Source organism: Tinamus guttatus, unplaced genomic scaffold, assembly GCF_059628265.1.
Source record: "Tinamus guttatus ecotype Peru unplaced genomic scaffold, ASM5962826v1 Tinamus_guttatus_pri_ptg000423l, whole genome shotgun sequence".
In the NCBI taxonomy this organism is placed as follows: Eukaryota; Metazoa; Chordata; class Aves; order Tinamiformes; family Tinamidae; genus Tinamus; species Tinamus guttatus.
In genome coordinates, this window is record NW_028288957.1 from 3,771,722 (window position 1) to 3,789,152 (window position 17,431).

Below are 17,431 nucleotides of genomic sequence, written 5' to 3' on the forward strand. Positions count from 1 at the left end.
GCAGGCGCCCTTGGCCGATGCCGCGAGGACGTGGGCGGGAGCAGCGGCGGCTCCTTTGCGGCCACGCTGCAGATGTTCCGCGAAGCCGCAGCTCTGCCCTGCTCCCTGCACAGGCGAGAAGGAACCAGCAGCATTGCCGGCGACCTTGCTCCAAACCCCTCTGCTTAGTGGCTTAGCAGAGCAATTAGGGGATCCTCTGATAAATCCTCTGCTGGTTTATGGTCAGCTGGCTCCGTTCCTGGAGCAAAAAGATCGGCTTAGCATGGGGAAGATTAAAATACACGGACAGGCACCAGGACGGCTACGTGCTTGGGAGAGTCCTTGTTTTGGCTTCACCTCCTCCAGTACTGCTCACGTTGATGCCTTTCGCCGTGTTTTGGGGAGCCTCTCTCATGCCTCTGTATCCCCAGCCCAGCCCTGCGAAACCTGTGAAACTCCTTGGAAGCAGAGGAATTATCTCCCCGAGACGCTGGGGAACCTGCTGTTGGCCACTGCCTCACCCTACACGCGAGCGGAGCATGGAGGCTCTGCTGTGGAGCCTGGCACCGCTTCCTCCCCAGCCTTTGCAAGGCACCTGATCCTTCACGCAGAGGAAAACGCTGCCTCCTGGGTTCTGATAAACCTCCAGTGCAAAGCTCTGCTCTCCTGCCTCAGGAGGGAGGCCGCCCACATCAGGCTCTTCTGCTCTTAAGGAAGGACTATTTTATTTAAGCCCCCAGGCGAGCCCAGGGACAGGGCGCTGCTCACAAGAAGGCTGCCATGAGGGAGGTTTTCCAGCTGCAGAGGCTGCGTGAAGAGGGAGAGGTTCCTGCGGGAGCTCAGTGCTTAACGGGGCGCGCAAGGTCTTGGAGGCGAGCGGAGCACACGGCCTTCATCGCGGACTCCTTCACCACAAACGCCTCAGGGTTGAACTGAGTCAAGTCCATGGAGAGCCTGGAGGAGAGAGGACAGAGCGGCTCTGTGAGACGGTGGGGCCGAGCGCCACACACGGCCCTTGGGCCTCCCACCTACCGCTTGCGAGGCTGGGCCAGCTCCACGAGCCGCGGCGAGGGCACCGCGCGCGTCGCTGCCTTGCACACGGGCCACTCGGCATCCCGCAGGGGCATGTAGTCGGGAAGCAGGCTCCTGGCCACGGCCAGCTCCAGGACACGGGGACTCGCCACTGCCTGCTGAGCGGCCTGAGACACCTGTGTGGGAGCAGAGCCGTCGTCGGGAAGCCTGGCCTGGCCGGTCCTGCCACCCACCTTCGGGCTCTGCCTCCCCACGGCCACCTTGTCCAGCAGCCCCTGCATCCCTCTGGACGCTCGTCAGCCACCCGCTGTGTCCCCCGCGCTGTCTTACGGGCCGAATGGCAGCTTCGGGGGCGCCGCGCTCGTAGCAGCACGTCTCCGTCCTGGCACGGGGCTCGGCGAGGCGCTGCAGGCGCAACGACGGGCTGGCCGAGGCTGCGGCGCTCGTCACCCGCGTCTCCACCTGCACAGGCATCGGGCGGCCACAGAGGGACAGGGCGGGCTGCGGGCACCAGCACCCGCCGCACCGCACTGCACCGTGCGCCTCACCTCTCTGGCGGGCAAGAAGGCGGCAGGCAGGTCCTTGGGCCGAGCGAGCCGCAGGATGCGCGGGGAGGCCACGCAGCACAGCGCGCCTGGCGTCACAGGCCACACAGGTGACTGCCGGGGCCTGCGGGAGGCAGGGGGCCGCTGCGGCTGCTCGCTGCCCCAGAGCAGCGCCCGGCCCCGCGTGCCTCCTCCCCTCACCTCTGCCGCACGTGCGCAGCCAGGAGCCGCTTCGGCTCCGACAGGCTCCGCAGCCGCTCGGAGGGCAGGCCCAGGCACAGCAGCGGCGGGCGCTCCCAGATGCCTGATTCCCGACCGCAGCTGTACAGGAAGAGGGGCCTGCGGCGCAGCAGCGCAGCCGAGTCGGCGCGGGCAGGCACTGCTGGCTGGGCAGGGGCTCCTGGGAACACAGGGACACCCAGGGTGGCCCAGCAAAGGCTGTGCCACCCTGGAACAGGGCCCTCCCCAATCCCTCCTCCTTTGGGACCCTCGCTGCACAGCCCAGAGGGTCCCGGCAGGCAGCGCAGGCCTCCACTGGCTTCTCCCCTCCTGCCACATCCCTGCGGAGCCATCTCTTTCCCGACGCCGGTGCCACAGCACTGACCTGCGCTGGGGTCTGCCATCGAAATCCCGCTTGGGCTGGGCCAGGGCCACCGTCCTTGGGGACGGCCGGGCAGCAAGCGCAGCAGGCGAGAGGCTCCAGATGGGCTCCTGGTTTCCCCACCTGAGCCTGGCGAGAGCAGAGGGGGGAACTTGCCTTTTAGAACGCGCACGAACATGAAACACGTTTGCCGGGGCCAGCCGCCTCCTCAGCCCTGGATTTCCTACCGTCGCGTGGACAGTTGCTGCCAGCTTTGAAAGAGGGGGAGCTTCAGAGGATGCCTCTGGTTTTACAGCTCCCAGGGCACGAGCGGACAGGGTCACCTCCTTACACTTCGAGACGCTGGTGGGGATGGTTCCTGACCGCGTCGTATGCACCTCACCAGTACCATCTAACTGCAGCACCACAGGTGTGGCAGCAAATACCACAGCAAGGCTACGGTCAGGGTGTGCCACAGAGAGAGACCCTCATGCCTCGGCTATCTCCGCTTGGGACTCTTGAAGTCACTCCTGCTCCTGAGAGCGGAGCCACAGCAGCACCGCGGCCAGGCTGTCCCCTGCCTCCTCACCCGGGATCATTGGCACAGAAGACTTTCTTGGGTTCTGCGAGTTCTCGGAGCCTCTGGAAACTGCAAAAAAACAAAGGGACAAAGGCGCCCTTAAACCTGCAGTTAAACCAACAAGGTGCAAAGCAACCGGGGCTGCACGCAGAGCCCTCGAAGCCGCTTGGAGCCACCACCTCCATCCTTCACAGCATGTTGCTAAGGGAGCCCTCTCCAAAACTGCCCGTGCACCCAACCTCCCGGTGAACTCACCGTCTCGGCGACATCCGCGTTATCTTCTGGGATGCCGTGACGCGAACCTGTAGGTCTGCCCTGGCCGCAGGGTCCCTTCGGGACATGGCGGGGAGAGGGGGGCAGACGCACGCCGGGTTCTCCCCGTGCCACGCGCAGCCCGCGGCAGGCAGCACCCCAGCGCACACAGCAGCGTGCGGCCACCAGGAACACCCATTGTCAGCGCCCGTGTTTACCGCGAGGCACCGCGGAAACGGCGCTTCCAGTCCGTCACACAGACATGGGCGGCAGGCACCGGCCGGGACGGGCCGAGGGGCCAGGATTCAAAGGCTCCCCTGACCACGCGTGTCGGGGAGCGCTGGAGCTTCGCGGGCTGGAGAAGCTGCTCCGTGCAGCTGCGATGCCCTCTGCCCGAGGGCAGAAACTCCCCTCCTTGCGCAGGCAAACGAAGCTCAGGCCAGTGCTTAGCATAAAGTTTCTGCTTTATTCACCTGTCCCTAAGGACAAAGCTACAAAACCCCCGCGCAACAAGTGCAGCAACAAAACGCCTGTGAGCCCTTTCTGGCCCCGTCTCCATGCAGAGGTGCCTTGTTGGAGCATCGTGTTGAAGCATGGTGGGAAGAGCCCCCCTGCAGCTCTCCATCCTGAAACTACAGGGTTTGTTTTCCCTTGTTTTCCCCTAGGCAAAGAAACACTTAAGATCTCTTTACTTCCATTTCCTTGCTCTCACCCGCTAAAGAGCAGCAAACTTCCCCTCCCTCCAAGGCAGGATCCCCTGCTGCCGCACCCACCATCCACCCTCCATCCCAGGAGTACCAGTCCCAGCACTTTACATTTCTACAGGGTCTCATCTGTAACAGAACAACATTGTTAACAGGGTTCAGCAAAACCTTCTCTAAAATAAAAAGTAAGGATATCTCAGTCTTAGGCTATGACACCGCGCCGAGTTAAACTCCTCAGAGAAAAGTTGGTTTCACTAAAGTCAACCCTCGATTACCACCTGGCAAGAAGCCCTTTAGCCCCTACTTATCTCCTTGATCTCTAAAAGTCTAAGAGTCTCATTTCCCCTCTACAAATATTCTAAAAAAAATACTGTTTTTCAAACGTATTTGAAAACCACTACTTAAAATAGACTTTTAAGTTACACATCATTTTCACAGGAACTCCACAGCTACATAGAAGGAAAAAAAATATATAAATATCTGCACGTTTCAGCTGCCACGTGGCAAACTGACCATGCACCAACTCCGCATGTCCCACAGTTGCGAAGGTTGTGCTATGGGAAAAGAGCTATCACTGCATTTCCAAAACCAGCTGTGTTATCAGCTCCTTCGCGTCCCTCAGGCTGGAGGAAATCTCGGAGCCGTCCTCTGCCACATGGGTACCGATGAGGAACATCTTCCTCTCGTCCCCAATGTCGGACAGCGCCAGAGCGTCGTGGATGTCCGTGATGCTGTATGCGCCTTCGAGGTCCTGAGAGACGAGAACAGAAGAGCCTGTCAGCAGCAAGGAGAGCGGCACCGCTCCTGCTTCCCAGGGCTCGGGGAGCACCAGCTCGTGCCTTTCACGAGATCAGGTTCCCATCCTCTACTCTGATTTCTTCCCAAGAAAATAAGTGCACGGTCATTGCAGTGCTTTCAACAACAGCATAAGACTAATTGTACATCGCAGATAATGGCCTTGCTGGCCCAAGACCCTGCTTCTGACAGCAGAAGCCCAATAAAAAGCCAGAAGAACGGGGCAAATTTAGGAGTTCCTCCCCAGGTATCTTCGCAGCCACCAGCTTTCTGGGTGCCAGGACCCAGCAGAGGAGAAAAGGCCACCTCGCGGTGCAAGGAAATCTGCAGTTTCTCTTCTCTGGTGCCTCAGCCGCAGCTCCAGGACGACAGCGCCCCACCACGAGGCTAAAGCTAAAGCGACACTCGGGCACCGGGGACATAACCCCACCTCCAGGTCTAGCCGTGCTCTCGCTCACAGCTGCCAGACCTCGGCCGCGCCATCTGCAAGCGCAGCACCTGCATGGAAGCGTGGCAAAACTTGGCCCTGGGCAGTTATCTCCTGCGGCCAGCAGGTGCCCTGGGAAGCCCCTCAGCTCCCAGCCTCCCTTGGAAGGCTTCCCTGGTGCTCTCGGAGCCGCTGCCAGCCCCAGCGGGGAGCTTGTACCTGCTTGTTGGCGAGCACCACGACGGGCAGCGAGGAGTCCTCCTGGAGCAGCTGATGAAGCAGCTGCTTTGCCAGCGGCAGCCGGGCGTGATCGGCCGCGTCCACCACGTAGACGAGCAGGGGCACTTTGGGCAGGTAGACGCTCCAGTAGGAACGCAGGGACTCGCCGCCCCCGACTGCAAGAGACAACAGCAGGGTGTCCAGCCACGGCCGCGAGCCCCGTGCTCGGGTTATGCGGTGCGATACTGGAAATCGCTTTATCCTTCCCACACGAGTCCCACACAAATGTGTGCGCTCAGAAACTTTTTTTTTTTCCTTTGTCCCTTAATCTTTGCACTTTTGGCTCTTAATCTGAGAGGTTTCTGGGCTTGGTTTCTTTAATGTTGTTTATTGCCCTAGAGCCAGAAAAGAAGGGAGAGGAGAAAGAAGCAGACAGACAGACAGACTGCAGGAGAAGGTGCTCGCAGCACCTTGCTCCACACAAGCACATCTTGCCACTGCCTCCGAGGGACAGGTTTAGCTCTGGGATGAGGTGGGAAGGGGGCTGTGCTCTGGAGCACCCCAGCCACAACTCGCAGGGCTCTCACGCTCTCCATAACGAAAGGTGCTTCGGAGGAGATAAAAGGCGGGGCCCAGGACGCTTCTGGCCGACCTCTCCTCCGCAGGATGCGAGGGGGAGCTCTGCACCCTCCAGGACAGGGCCCATGGAGATGCCACAAACGGGTCACCCGAGACGGCTGTTCCCGCGTGGGAACACCCCAGAGACACAGGGACAAACCAAGCCCGTGGGAACAGCCGTCACCACCAGCCGGCAGCGGAGAGGGGAGCCCCGCGCGGCAACAGGCGGCGAGGCAGGGCGGGAGGGTCCCCCGCGCCCCCGGCGACACTCACTCTCCAGGAACTCGAGGCGGCCGCGGGCGCTGCCCACGCACACGGCGTGCGAGCCCTCGGTGGCGGCGGCGGCGCCCGCGGCGCGCCCGGCGGCCAGGGCGCGGAGCACGCTCGTCTTCCCGGCGCCGTCCAGGCCCAGCACCAGCACCGGCGCCGCCGGGCCCCGCGAGGCCGCAGCGCGGCGGCGCCCGCCCGGGCCCCCCGCGGGCCGCCCGGCCGAGGCGCCGGCGGAGGCGCCGCGGCCCCGCGCGCGGGCCCAGAGCGCCGCGGCGCCGCCCGCCGCCGCCAGCGCCGCCAGCGCCGCCGCCCACAGCCACGCGGGCCGCGGCCGGGAGCCCATGGCGGGGCCGGCCCCGCTGCCGCCGCCGCAGGGCCCGGGGCTGCCGCCCGCTGCTTCCGCCCCGGCCGCGGCCGCCCCCTCGGCCCCCCCGGCGGGAGGCGGCGCCGAGCCCCGGGCGGGAGGCAGCGCCGGCCCCGCCGCGGGACACGGAGCGCCCGGGGAGCGGCGCGGAGCCGCGCGCGCCCGCCTGGGCCTGGAGCGCCCCGCGCGCGAGGAGACCCCGTGGGGGCCGTGGCGGGAGGACGGGGCCAGGCGCCTTCCCGGGTGCCCGGGGACAGGAGGCCACGGGCAGCTCCGTCCGGACACAGGGAAAAGCTGCCCCAGGGCTGCCTGGGGAGGCCGGTCTCCAGCCTCAGACACGTTCCGAAGCCCGAACACCATGCTGGGGACCCTGCTAGAGCAGTGGGGACTCTCTCTCTCCTGTAGCCAGGAGCCATGGACCAAGAGGAGACACGTCCCCCAGTCCAGCCCTTCAGAGGAATCAACACGTGTACCCCGTGTGGCAAGTTGGCTCCGTGGGGAATCAGTATTTCTGTGTTTGTTTCCAATGTGCAGTGACACAGACCCGGCTTCCAACCCTTCTGGCCCTTGGCTTCAGTATCTTTCAGGCCCCAATTTCAGGCCTTCAATATTTTTCAGACACCGTCCCTCACAACATCTTCCTGGGCAAGCTCCGGCAGTGTGGGATAGATGAGCGCACAGTGAGGTGGATTAGGAACTGGCTGGATGGCAGGGCCCAGAGAGTGGTGATCAGCGGTGCAGAGTCTAGTTGGAGGCCTGTAACTCGCGGTGTCCCCCAGGGGTCAGTCCTTGGTCCAGTCCTGTTCAATTTATTCATCAATGACCTGGACGAAGGCACAGAGTGCTCCCTCAGCAAGTTTGCTGATGCTACCAAACTGGGAGGAGTAGCCGATACCCCAGAGGGCTGCGCTGCCATCCAGAGGGACCTGGACAGACTGGACAACTGGGCGGTGAAAAACCTCATGCAATTCAACAAGGCCAAGTGCAAGGTTCTGCACCTGGGGAGGAATAACCCCAGACACCAGTACAGGCTGGGGACCGACCTTGTGGAGAGCAGCTCTGCAGAGAGAGACCTGGGTGTCATGGTGGATGACAAGTTGACCATGAGGCAGCAGTGTGCCCTTGTGGCCAAGAAGGCCAATGGGATCCTGGGGTGCATTAAGAAGAGCGTCTCCAGCAGGTCGAGGGAGGTGATCCTGCCCCTCTACTCAGCCCTAGTGAGGCCGCATCTGGAGTATTGTGTCCAGTTCTGGGCCCCACAGTACAAGAGGGATGTGGAGCTGCTGGAGAGAGTCCAGCACAGGGCTACAAGGATGATCAGGGGCCTGGAACATCTGCCCTACGAGGAGAGGCTGAGGGAGCTGGGCCTGTTCAGCCTGGAGAAGAGAAGGCCGAGAGGGGACCTGAGCAGTGTATATAAATACCTCAAGGGAGGGAGTGAGGAGGATGGTGGTGGCCTCTTTTCAGAGGAGGCCACCAATAAAACTAGAGGAAATGGCCACAACCTGAAACACCAAAAGTTCCACAGGAACTGAAGGAAAAATTTCTTAACAGTGAGGGTGCCAGAGCACTGGAACAGGCTGCCCAGAGAGGTTGTGGAGTCTCCTTCTCTGGAGATCTTCCAAACCCGCTTGGACGCAGTCCTGTGCCACGTGCTCTAGGTGACCCTGCGTGTGCAGGGGGTTGGACTAGATGATCCCTAGAGGCCCCTTCCAACCTTAAGCATTCTGTGATTCTATGAAACCTTCAGCCCCAAGGCTGACACCCCTCTCTGAAGGGGCCCTTTCTAGCTGGTGAAAGCCTCTGCCCCTCCGTGATGAGCCAAGGTGACAGTTGGATCCTGCTGCCCCTTGGCCACGCGTCCAGGTGTCACGCATACGAGGAGGCCGCACGGCAGAGCCCCGCTGTGGTGCCAGGCAGCAAGACGAGCTGCAGCGAGGCCACAGCCACGCACCGAGCAGACAGGCACGAGGAGTTTGGGACACCAGGACCCTCTGGCCACCACTTTTCATCTTTATTCCACAGCCGGCAGCCTCAGGGGAGGGAGGCTCCGCTCCCCGCTTTCTACCACCCACTCTTCCCCCCTTTCTTCTTCTTCTGCTGCTGTTTCTTCTTGGTGGCCGGGGCCCCTGCTGGCTTCTGGTGCCTGGGGGGGATGACGTTACTGGCGGCGGAGATGGCTGTAGCACTGCCCGGCCGAGGGGACGTCGGGGGGCTGCTGGCGGCCTTGCTGGCATCGCTGCAGGGGACGGGGGAGAGAAGACACCTCGTGAAGACGAGCGCAGGGCGGCAGGACCGAGGGGAGCAGCACGGTCGCCGCTCCTGACTGCCCTCAGCGATTACTCACAGCTCGGAGCCGGCCGTCGTCGAGCCCTGGGTGCCCTTGCCGACCTGGTCCTTCTTCTTGCCCTTCTTCCGCCCGCGGTAGTAGGAGCGCTCCCGCATCGGGAGCCACCGCTCAGGGTCTGGCGTCACCTTGGGGTCGTAGTTTTTGGGCAGCTTTCCTGCAGAACAGGCAGGGCAAGGGAATGGCAGCGGGGTCAACACACTAGCGAGGCGGCAACAAGGACCCCTTCCCTCATCCAGCCCCTGGGCCGGGAGCTACTTCTGCGGGGAAAAGCCCCGTTCAGAAGAAACTCTCGAGTGCAGCTGGTTTCACGGGGCACCGACAAAGAGCTCCAGCCCCCGGGGGAGCTCAGTGCTGTGGGGGGCTCTCTGGAGCAGCGCCTTGCCCACCCCTGGGAAGCACAACAACTCACCCTTCTTCTTCTTCTTTTTCTTCTTCACATCCCCTTGTCTGCAAAGGGAGAAGAGGGGAAGGGGCAGCTGTGTCACAGTGCCAACACTGCGACAAGTCAAGCAGAAGCCACCCCCGAGAGCAGCTGAAGCGCCCCCGTCTCCCCCAGCTCAGGTTTGCTGCTGCTGCTCCAATTCCCGCTGCGCTCCCGTTCCCTCAGTGCGGCCACTCGCGGGCTCCTCTGCCACCCCAGAGGAGGGCAAAAGCGGTGCCTTTACCCTTGCTCCTTCTGCTGGTTGTCTCCAGCGAGCTTCCCCGCTTTCTTCCGAACATAAGTTGCTCCGTGGGAGTTCTCCAGCGCATCCACATCTACTTTCAGGGACAGGGTGTCCGAGGAAGGCAAGTGCTTGCTGAGACTGCCAAGGGAGAGCTCAGGGGTCCACACCAGGGTGGGTAGCGCGGGGCAGGCACGGAAGGGGACGCCCCAGCTGCAGGGCAGCAGGGACTGAGCTCGCAGGCGGCGCAGGACCGGGCAGAGCGGCCCCACCAGCCCCCTGCACGTGCCGGGAGCAGCTGCTCAACATCCCCCTGCCTCATTTACCCTTCCTCTGAGATGGGGATAGAAGCAGCAGCTGCTGAGGGAGGAAAAAGCTGCATTTGGCCAACGAGAGTACTGCCGTGTTTGGTTGGGTACAGCCACTGCGTTACCACCCAGTTTTCAACAGCAAAGCCCTCTGGTTTTGGTTCCTCCTAGCCTTGGGACACTTCTCCTCAAGGAGGAGGTGCCCAGGGACAAAACAGACCTGGGGAGCCATGGGAACACAACCACAGTGAGGACACGAAGGAACTCCAGAGGGCTTGGCCTGGGCATGCAGCTGTTCTTGGCACCTGCCTCGCTTTTCTTCTTCTGAGAGGAGGCCCAAATCAGCCATGTGGCTGAAGCTGAGGCAGCCAAAACCCAAAATGCCTCTTCCTTCCCCCTTCTCAAAGGATACACTTTAGCCTTCTCGGGGTCCACGAGGGAGTAGGCAGAGATGAGCTGCGCCAATGTATGGACGTCTTTTGGGTTTTGCCTTGGGGGTAAGGAAAGGAAGCTCCGGTCAGCAAGGCTCGTCCCTGCTGCTGCCTTGGGGACACACTTGCCAGGCCTGGGCACAGTGCCACACGTCACCAACGTGGGCAAGTGGGGCACGGAGAGGCCTCCGAAGTACCGGGAAGCAGCGATCAGGGAGGAAACCCCACCAGGTCCTGCTAGCAGAAGGTCCCACTTTGCACCAGAGCTGCGGGGCAGATATGACCCTCCAGGAGGGCTGCTGGCCCCAGCCACACGAGGCACCCGCAGGCACCTGCTCGCCCTTTGAGCAGCTCCCCGACTCACTTCCAGAGCTCCTCCAAGTCACTGATGGCCTCCTTCTTCCTGCCGTGCTTCAGCTTGAAGTTGGCAGCTTCCCGTATGAGCGACAGGTGCACGGGAGACTCAGGCTGAAAGACACAGCAGCAGCTGCAGCCGGTGCTCCGCTGCCGCCGGGGACGGAGCCGGGCAGGGAGCACGGCCAGGGGCCGCCTTTCAGCCCCTGCTCGCTAATAAAACAGAATCAAAGCAAACGCAGCCGGGCGCAGCGTGAGAAACAACCCCGGCAGCTCTCGGGTCTCCAAGATCCCGACCAGATGAGCTGCCGCGGCCACGCGGTGGTGGGAAAAGCCCATGTTTGGACAAGCTGGAAAGAAACTAAAGCCCTGCGCTCTGCATGCCCTGACTTGCCTGGTGCTGCTGGTACCACTGGATGGCCTGCGTGAAGACCTCGATTGCACTGTCTATGTCTTCTTCGTGACTGTACATTGTCACCAGCGCGGACACCTGCAAACGTTCAAGAGCAGCTTTTAGCAGATCCTCAGGCAAGTGGTCTGTGGCCAGGAAGTCAGCAGCTGTTGAAGGGATTTCCCCAAAAGGGAGGCAGCATGAGCTCCTCGCTCAGTGCTCTTAAGAACTGCCTGCAGTGACAAGCAGGAGAGCCGGCTTCCTAACCAGATCACTCCCACGAAAAGGTCCCTGCCAATCCTCCTCCTGCAGGGCAGTGTTAGGAGAGCGTTCACACAACACACTTCTCTACAGTCAGGTCTCCTCAAGAGGCAAGCACTTCCTCTCCCATTTCCTTGCCAGGAACTTGCAAGACAAGAAGCCAGTACTGAAGATCACGGCTTACAGTTGCAGTAGGTGACCCTGATTCTACGAGATGCAGACACCACTTGTTTGCTCTATATCCAATCACAGGCAGGGGTCATGCTGAGGGGATGGGGTACGAGGTCTTCTCCCTAATGCCTGGTGTCCTAAAGCAGCTTCTAAAACTTCCCAGCTGCTCGGGCAACGTAAGCAGCTGCTCCAGGGATGTTACAGCAGGAAACGCAGGCAGTCCAAAGAGGGAGAGCAGGTCAAGGGCATCCCTGCTGACAGGCAAAGTACCTTCAGGTACCAGGTCAGGCCACCTGATGCAAACTGTATCCCCAGCTTTGCCCAACACGAGGAAGCTGGGCTCAAATCCCCTTGTGGACAATAACACAACAGGAAAGGAGCGACCAATTCTCCAGGAGACTCAGGGGGCTCCCAGGGAGCTTCGCTTACCATGCCAGGCTTGTGCTGCAGCTCCTCGATGCTCCTCAGGATGATGCAGGCTTTGGTGACGCTGCCTAGGAGAGAGGAAGCGCGTGCTCGGAGGCGACACTTCCCTCCGCTCACGTCACTAGCCTGAATTCCTGCTAGGAAAACAGCAGGGACACAGGATCCCCCTTTCTTTTACACTATGGCCTCATACACAGCGCCCGACTGCAAGTATCTGTGCCCTGCCCGCCGGTCACCGCAGCGACGCGCCGGCATTTCCTCCCCCTTGGGTACCTTGAGCGATTTTCAGCTGGGCCATCGTCAGCTTGATCTCGGCCGCGCTCGCAGGGTGCTGCTCCGCGAAGTCCTGAGAGCCGCAGGGAGCAACAGTTCGACACGCGTGCCCCGGGCTGCCTCCCCCAGGGGAGGCCTCCCGGCACGCGCGGGCTCCGCGGGCCCCCACGTACCTGCAGGAGGCCGACAGCCTTCGCGTGCTGCTTCTCCCGGCACAGCTGGGCGGCCTGGATGAGCACGGGCAGCAGGTGCTCGGGGCTCTGCGCCTGCAGGCCGGCCGCCAGCTTGCGGCACTGCTCCGCCTGCGGCACGGAGAGCGGCCCCGCTCAGCCACCGCCTGCCCAAAGGGGCCCCCGGGCGTCTTGGTGGCACCTGGCAGCCCCGCGCTGCTCTCCTGCCTCGACGCCTTCACGCACAAGGTGCCAAAGTTGCGGCCGGCTGCGGCGGCGCAGCCTCCCCTACCTGGTTCGTGTACATGGCCAGCAAGGCTTTGTTGAACTCGATTGCTTGGAGCTGTTTCTTGGATAGTTTGTGCTCGACCCCTTCGGCGTTGGTCAGCTTCACCTTCTTCTTTGAGTCAAAGACATTTTGGTCCTGTGGAAATTGCCTGTCATCAACCGCTTGGACAAGGAAAGGTCTCTGCACCTGTGACTTAACTTCTGCTGTAGGAAAAAGTTTTTCCCAATTGTCCCCCCTCCACTCACAGAACCACAGAAACAGGCTGAGTAATTCCCAGGAAGATCCACACTGAGAACAGCCAAGTAATTAATTCTATACCTTGTTAATTGTGATGATGTTATTTGCAATGACAGCAAGCAGTCCTACGTCTGTTGGCCTGCAGATTGGAAAGAAAGAAGGTGGCGCATTGCTGTAAAGCAGGGGTCTCTTTACAGCTGGAAGAGCCAGCATCTGTTTTAGAAAAGCCCCTACTTCAACTTGATTATCTGATTGTAGAGCTGCAGAGCATCCTCAGTGCGACCCTGCAGCTGCATGATGTAGGCCATCTGCCCATGGATAATGGCCAGCTCAGCCTCAATGTCTTCCTCGGTCACATCCTGAAGGGAAATTAAGGAAGAAAAACAAAAAGAAAAGCAAATGGGACAAGCAATCTCACATCTTTTTCCCTGGCTTCACCATTTTGCCCCTGAGCTCTCTTGGGTAGCAAGAACCTCCCGCCCAGCGGGTGCATCTGCAGCGTGGGCGGCTCCACAGAGCAAATGCTTTTTGGGACACCAAGGACTTACAGAGTCCTCCGAGAGCGACTGACGGCACAGCCCTAGAAGGGGAAGGAGAAAAAAAGAACCCGATTTAGAAGACTTTAAGGAAAAACAGTCAAGAGGCGCGTGGGAATAGATATGGATCGCATGTATCTATGCAAATGCTGCTTTTGGTCATTTTTAAATTGAGCCAAAGCTTCATTCTTCCTCAAAGCGTGTGCGTAAAGAACAAGATTACTGATAAACGCCCCTAGAACTTCCAGCCTCACCACGCTTTTACCTTCTGCTTTCTGTAGCTTCTTCATTGCTTCGTTCAGCTTTCCCTGTCCGATCAACGCGCACGCACTGTTATAACACAGCTCATAGGTAGCTTCTCGAAGGCCCAGATCTTCCTAGCATGGAAAACAGACGTAGCACAGCATGGACTCCAGATGGTCTTTACAGACTTGACAAGCAACAGATCCAAGGCCTCTGACAGAGGGGGACTCTGAGCATGTTATTCTCCTGGCTCCCGTTCTCACGGGTGTACGAGGACACACTTACAGGCACCACCCTCTCCCACGTGCTCTGCGCTGCCACGACAGCGGAAAGGTTGGTTTTTCTCTCCTCCTCGTACTCATCCTGGGAGTTGCGGATGAGATCCCGGTAGGTGGCTAGACAGTCGTCGTAGCGCTCCAACCTGTACAGCTGCGGAAATCGGGATCAGTCCTTGCAATGACTCCCCTGCGCGTGTCAACAACTACAGCCTCCCTCCTACCCGTGCCCTGGCAGTAACAGGGCATGTGAAACCAGACCAGGCCGGACCTGGAAGCAGAGGAAGCCACGAACATGCTGCTTCGCTTTCGTGGCCACGGGGAACAGCTCCTCGTTTGGCAGCACCTCCAGGACAGGGCGAAATCCTGCCCCGCGGCTGCCCCACGTAAGAGCCCGGAGAGGACAACCAGCCCAGGAGACCGGCGTGAGGAGGAGACCCTTGTACTCACCACCTGTCCGTAAAGTTCCTTCAGCTTGTCCGTCTGCTGGCTGGCGCTCTGGATGGTCCGCAGGGCGTTCTCGATGCGGTTCAGCCGGTACTCGCAGTAGGCCTTCTCGAAGGCAATAACGTCACTGCAGGGACAGCACGGGGCTGGGGACGGGCGCAGGGACAGCACGGGGCTGGGGACGGGCCCGCCGGGTCTCATTCCACAGCGTTAGCCCACTGAACGCACCTGCCCGGGCCGCCCTGAGCAGCTACAGACCCGCCGCGTTCCCCGAATCCAGCGACCGACTCACAAATACCAAATTATTCATCTGCTGAGCACCGAAAACACCCTGCATTTGCTTTGTGCTAACAGAGAAGAAATATTAGAAGTCCAGCTTAAGAGGAGGTTCCTTTTTCTGGTCTCTTTCCAGAAATCCAGCATTTTAAGGCTGCTCTTTACACAGGCAGAAATTTCCCAGACCTCCTACTGATTACGTGAATCCAGGGGGCCTTTTAAAAAGTCGCACATTAGCAAACTTCCTGGCCTGGCTCCTTAAGGAGAAGGCGCATTGCTGCAACAAAAGGTTGTTACCGCAAACTTTCCAACACACGGAATCATATCTCAGAGAGACAGAAGGAAACAGGATAAAATGCAGTCTGACGGGCTGATATTTAGCTAACGACAATATTAACCTATTTTGAAACGTCAGTGTAAGTCTGTGGAACTGAAGCGAAAGGACTTGCTGATATAATCAAGAAATCGGCTTCGAAGCCAAATTCACAGCAGCACAGAACTGCTGTCGAGCGACCGCAGTCCCCCAAGCAACGCTCCAGCTAGCCCCGAGTCACTGCTCGAGCCACGGGAAACGCAGTAAGCAATTCCCTCAAGAGAAATTGCTCTTCCTTCCCAGCACACCTTAAAAAGCCCCTTTCCTGCCAGGAAAGAAGCCTTTGAACATGCTAACGTTTAACCATTTGCAGCCCCAGGTGCGAATACAAGCAAGGAAGCGTTCCAACACTCCAAAACAGCACAAAGCATTTTCTGCGCTTTTGGTTCCTTGACCCGAACGCAAGCCCGGAGCCCCGAAATGCACCAATTTTGCTGCCGCGCTGCTACCAGGCGTTAAATCTTCATCCTCGCCACCACGAGGAGGGGATCGCTAACGGGAGCCGGTCCCAGCGCCGGCTGGGGGTGCCGAAGGCGGCGGTGGCGGGTCCCGGGGCCGCCCGCAGCCTCCCCGCTCACCTGGTGAGCACCTTGGCGTGCGCGTTGATGACGCCCAGGGCCTCCTTGAAGCTGCCGCTCTGGATGAGGCAGACCACCTTGCACTGCAGCGCCGTCGCGTCCTCCCTGCTGGCCTGCAGGACTGGGGGCCGCAGTCACCGCGCTGAGCGCCGCGAGGGCCGCGCGCGTTTCACGGTTTACTCGTTTCCTCGCCCGCTTTGGAGGCGGTTTCTCCCTCGCGACGTTGCTGTCAACGCCACGCTCCCAACCCCACGCGGGGCCGGGCCCCCGCGGACACTCACTCTTGTTGAGGGGCTTGAGCGCGCGCGCGAAGTCGCCGTTCTGGCCGCAGCGGTTCACCTCGCTCCACAGCGCCGCTACCGCCATCGCCCCGCCGCCCGCCGCCGCCGCCGCCGCCATCTTGCGAGGCCGCGAGGCGGGGCCCGGCCCGGAAGGGGACGGGCCGCGGCCGCCGCCACCACCCGTTTTTTTTTTTTTTTTTTTTTTTTCCTGAGGAAAAAGGGGCAAATCCGCCATAAATAAATAAATAAATAAACAAACAATCCCCCAAACCAAAAACCCCTCACCTAAATCCCCGCTTTTACCGTGGAGTTTCGGCTCGCCGCGTCACTGCTCCGCGCTCCCTCCGCCGAGATTCGGCGCCTCTTCCAAACGCGAACGCGTTAATTTCCCCCCCCCCCCGCCCCAGATTAAAGGATTTATCTCCAGTATTACTGCCGAATCTTACGTGGCCCTGGGAAAACGCAGCCTCCCCAGAAACAAAAAGGATTCCTCCCCCTCCCCTTATTTTCTTCTGGAAAATGGCCCATCTCAGCCATCGCTTCTCAGATTTCAGAAGAGCAAGGAGTTGGGTATTGCAAATATTACAGGGTTTTGTCTTAAAAAATATGCCAGCGGGCTGCTGCTTGTAACGTAACTCACCCTGCTGCCAAAGCAGCTCCTCAAAGTGGAAACCGAACGGGACAAATGTTTTAAACACACTTAAGAAGTGCTGAATGCCCCAAGGCGACTTGTTCAACAGCAACCATAACCCCACTAAAGAAAAAAATAAACAGAATACTCTTTTATCAGAGTATTTTTTTTTATTAATATATACAGAACTCGGCTCACTATTTAAATTTTTTTATTGTTCAATTTTTTTTTCCCAACAGGAGGATGGTAATGCTACAGCAGTGCCTATTTAATAAAAGATCATACCCCTCGTGTGTGCAGCTCGGGAACGGGAGCAACGAGAACATAATGCTGTTAACGCAATCAACGCGCAAACAAACAAAAATAAATAAAACGAAATGCACAGCCATCACATGGACAGACCCTGGCATCACATTGCCAAGCGGGTCAGCAGCGTGGGAAGGAGAGAGAACACCCACTTTCTGTGCACAGAGAGTCCGTAACAGATTCAAAAGGGATTTGACCGGTCCCAAGGGCTCCTCCTTTACGGCTGAAACGCTGCCTGCGGGAGATCGGCTTCTGCACGACGCGCCTGACGCTCGTTTGTTCCTTTAGCAGGTCAGACATGAGACAAAAATGGACATTTTATACACAGGACGACATCGGCAGAGTAACACGCACAGGTTACCACAGCCCTCTTTGCTGGTGTAAGTTCCCTGAACGCCTCGGGGAGGTAACTACCTTGATCATCTCCAACTGCAAATATTCAGGCTTCACGATGTTTACAGCTGCACAGAAATATTACCAACAAAACACATCCCAGAGCTGCCCTTCCGTGCCTCTTCATGTGCTGCACTGTTCCGCAGATCTAAGCCGCCTAATCGCACACACAAGAGTTTTTTAATTGAATAAAAAGAGAGTTTAGAAGATTTTTGGTCAGGAGATTTTGGTACTGTATGTGGTACAATGAAACCTGGTTAACTTGTTCATGAGCCATCTCCTTATGGAGTGTCTGGTGGCAGGTTTCTCTAAAATAGAAGATTCAGACAATTGGGAGGAATGCAGACAACATGGCTTAAGTACTGGAAATTGTGTGATCTTACAGAACAAGAGCTACAACTCTA

The 17,431-nt window shown here is 59.3% G+C and overlaps 3 protein-coding genes across 3 annotated transcripts; all 3 read right to left on the reverse strand.

The window, feature by feature from the left end:
• Window positions 1–771: 771 nt before the first annotated feature.
• Window positions 772–2,985, reverse strand: SPMAP2L (sperm microtubule associated protein 2 like). Its single transcript, XM_088531516.1, has 8 exons — window positions 2,972–2,985; window positions 2,726–2,785; window positions 2,161–2,286; window positions 1,758–1,895; window positions 1,560–1,680; window positions 1,342–1,473; window positions 1,012–1,187; window positions 772–933 (listed from the first exon to the last, which is right to left on the reverse strand). Exons 1-8 carry the CDS (start codon window positions 2,983–2,985, stop codon window positions 819–821), a joined length of 882 nt encoding a protein of 293 aa, XP_088387642.1. The 3' UTR covers window positions 772–818.
• A 1,018-nt stretch (window positions 2,986–4,003) lies between these two features.
• Window positions 4,004–6,179, reverse strand: ARL9 (ARF like GTPase 9; the record flags this gene model as incomplete). Its single annotated transcript, XM_088531517.1, has 3 exons — window positions 4,004–4,423; window positions 5,114–5,289; window positions 6,005–6,179. Coding segments are annotated over 3 exons (531 nt in total), but the record flags the coding sequence as incomplete, so codon positions are not given.
• A 2,220-nt stretch (window positions 6,180–8,399) lies between these two features.
• On the reverse strand, window positions 8,400–15,815 carry SRP72 (signal recognition particle 72). Its single transcript, XM_088531640.1, has 19 exons — window positions 15,698–15,815; window positions 15,417–15,537; window positions 14,193–14,316; window positions 13,753–13,896; window positions 13,490–13,601; window positions 13,237–13,268; window positions 12,923–13,047; window positions 12,770–12,827; window positions 12,455–12,586; window positions 12,166–12,294; window positions 11,993–12,065; window positions 11,723–11,787; window positions 10,865–10,960; window positions 10,481–10,584; window positions 10,098–10,175; window positions 9,381–9,518; window positions 9,125–9,162; window positions 8,713–8,869; window positions 8,400–8,604 (listed from the first exon to the last, which is right to left on the reverse strand). The coding sequence occupies exons 1-19, from the start codon at window positions 15,813–15,815 to the stop codon at window positions 8,430–8,432; spliced, it is 2,019 nt and encodes a 672-aa protein (XP_088387766.1). The 3' UTR covers window positions 8,400–8,429.
• Between the last annotated feature and the right edge of the window lie 1,616 nt (window positions 15,816–17,431).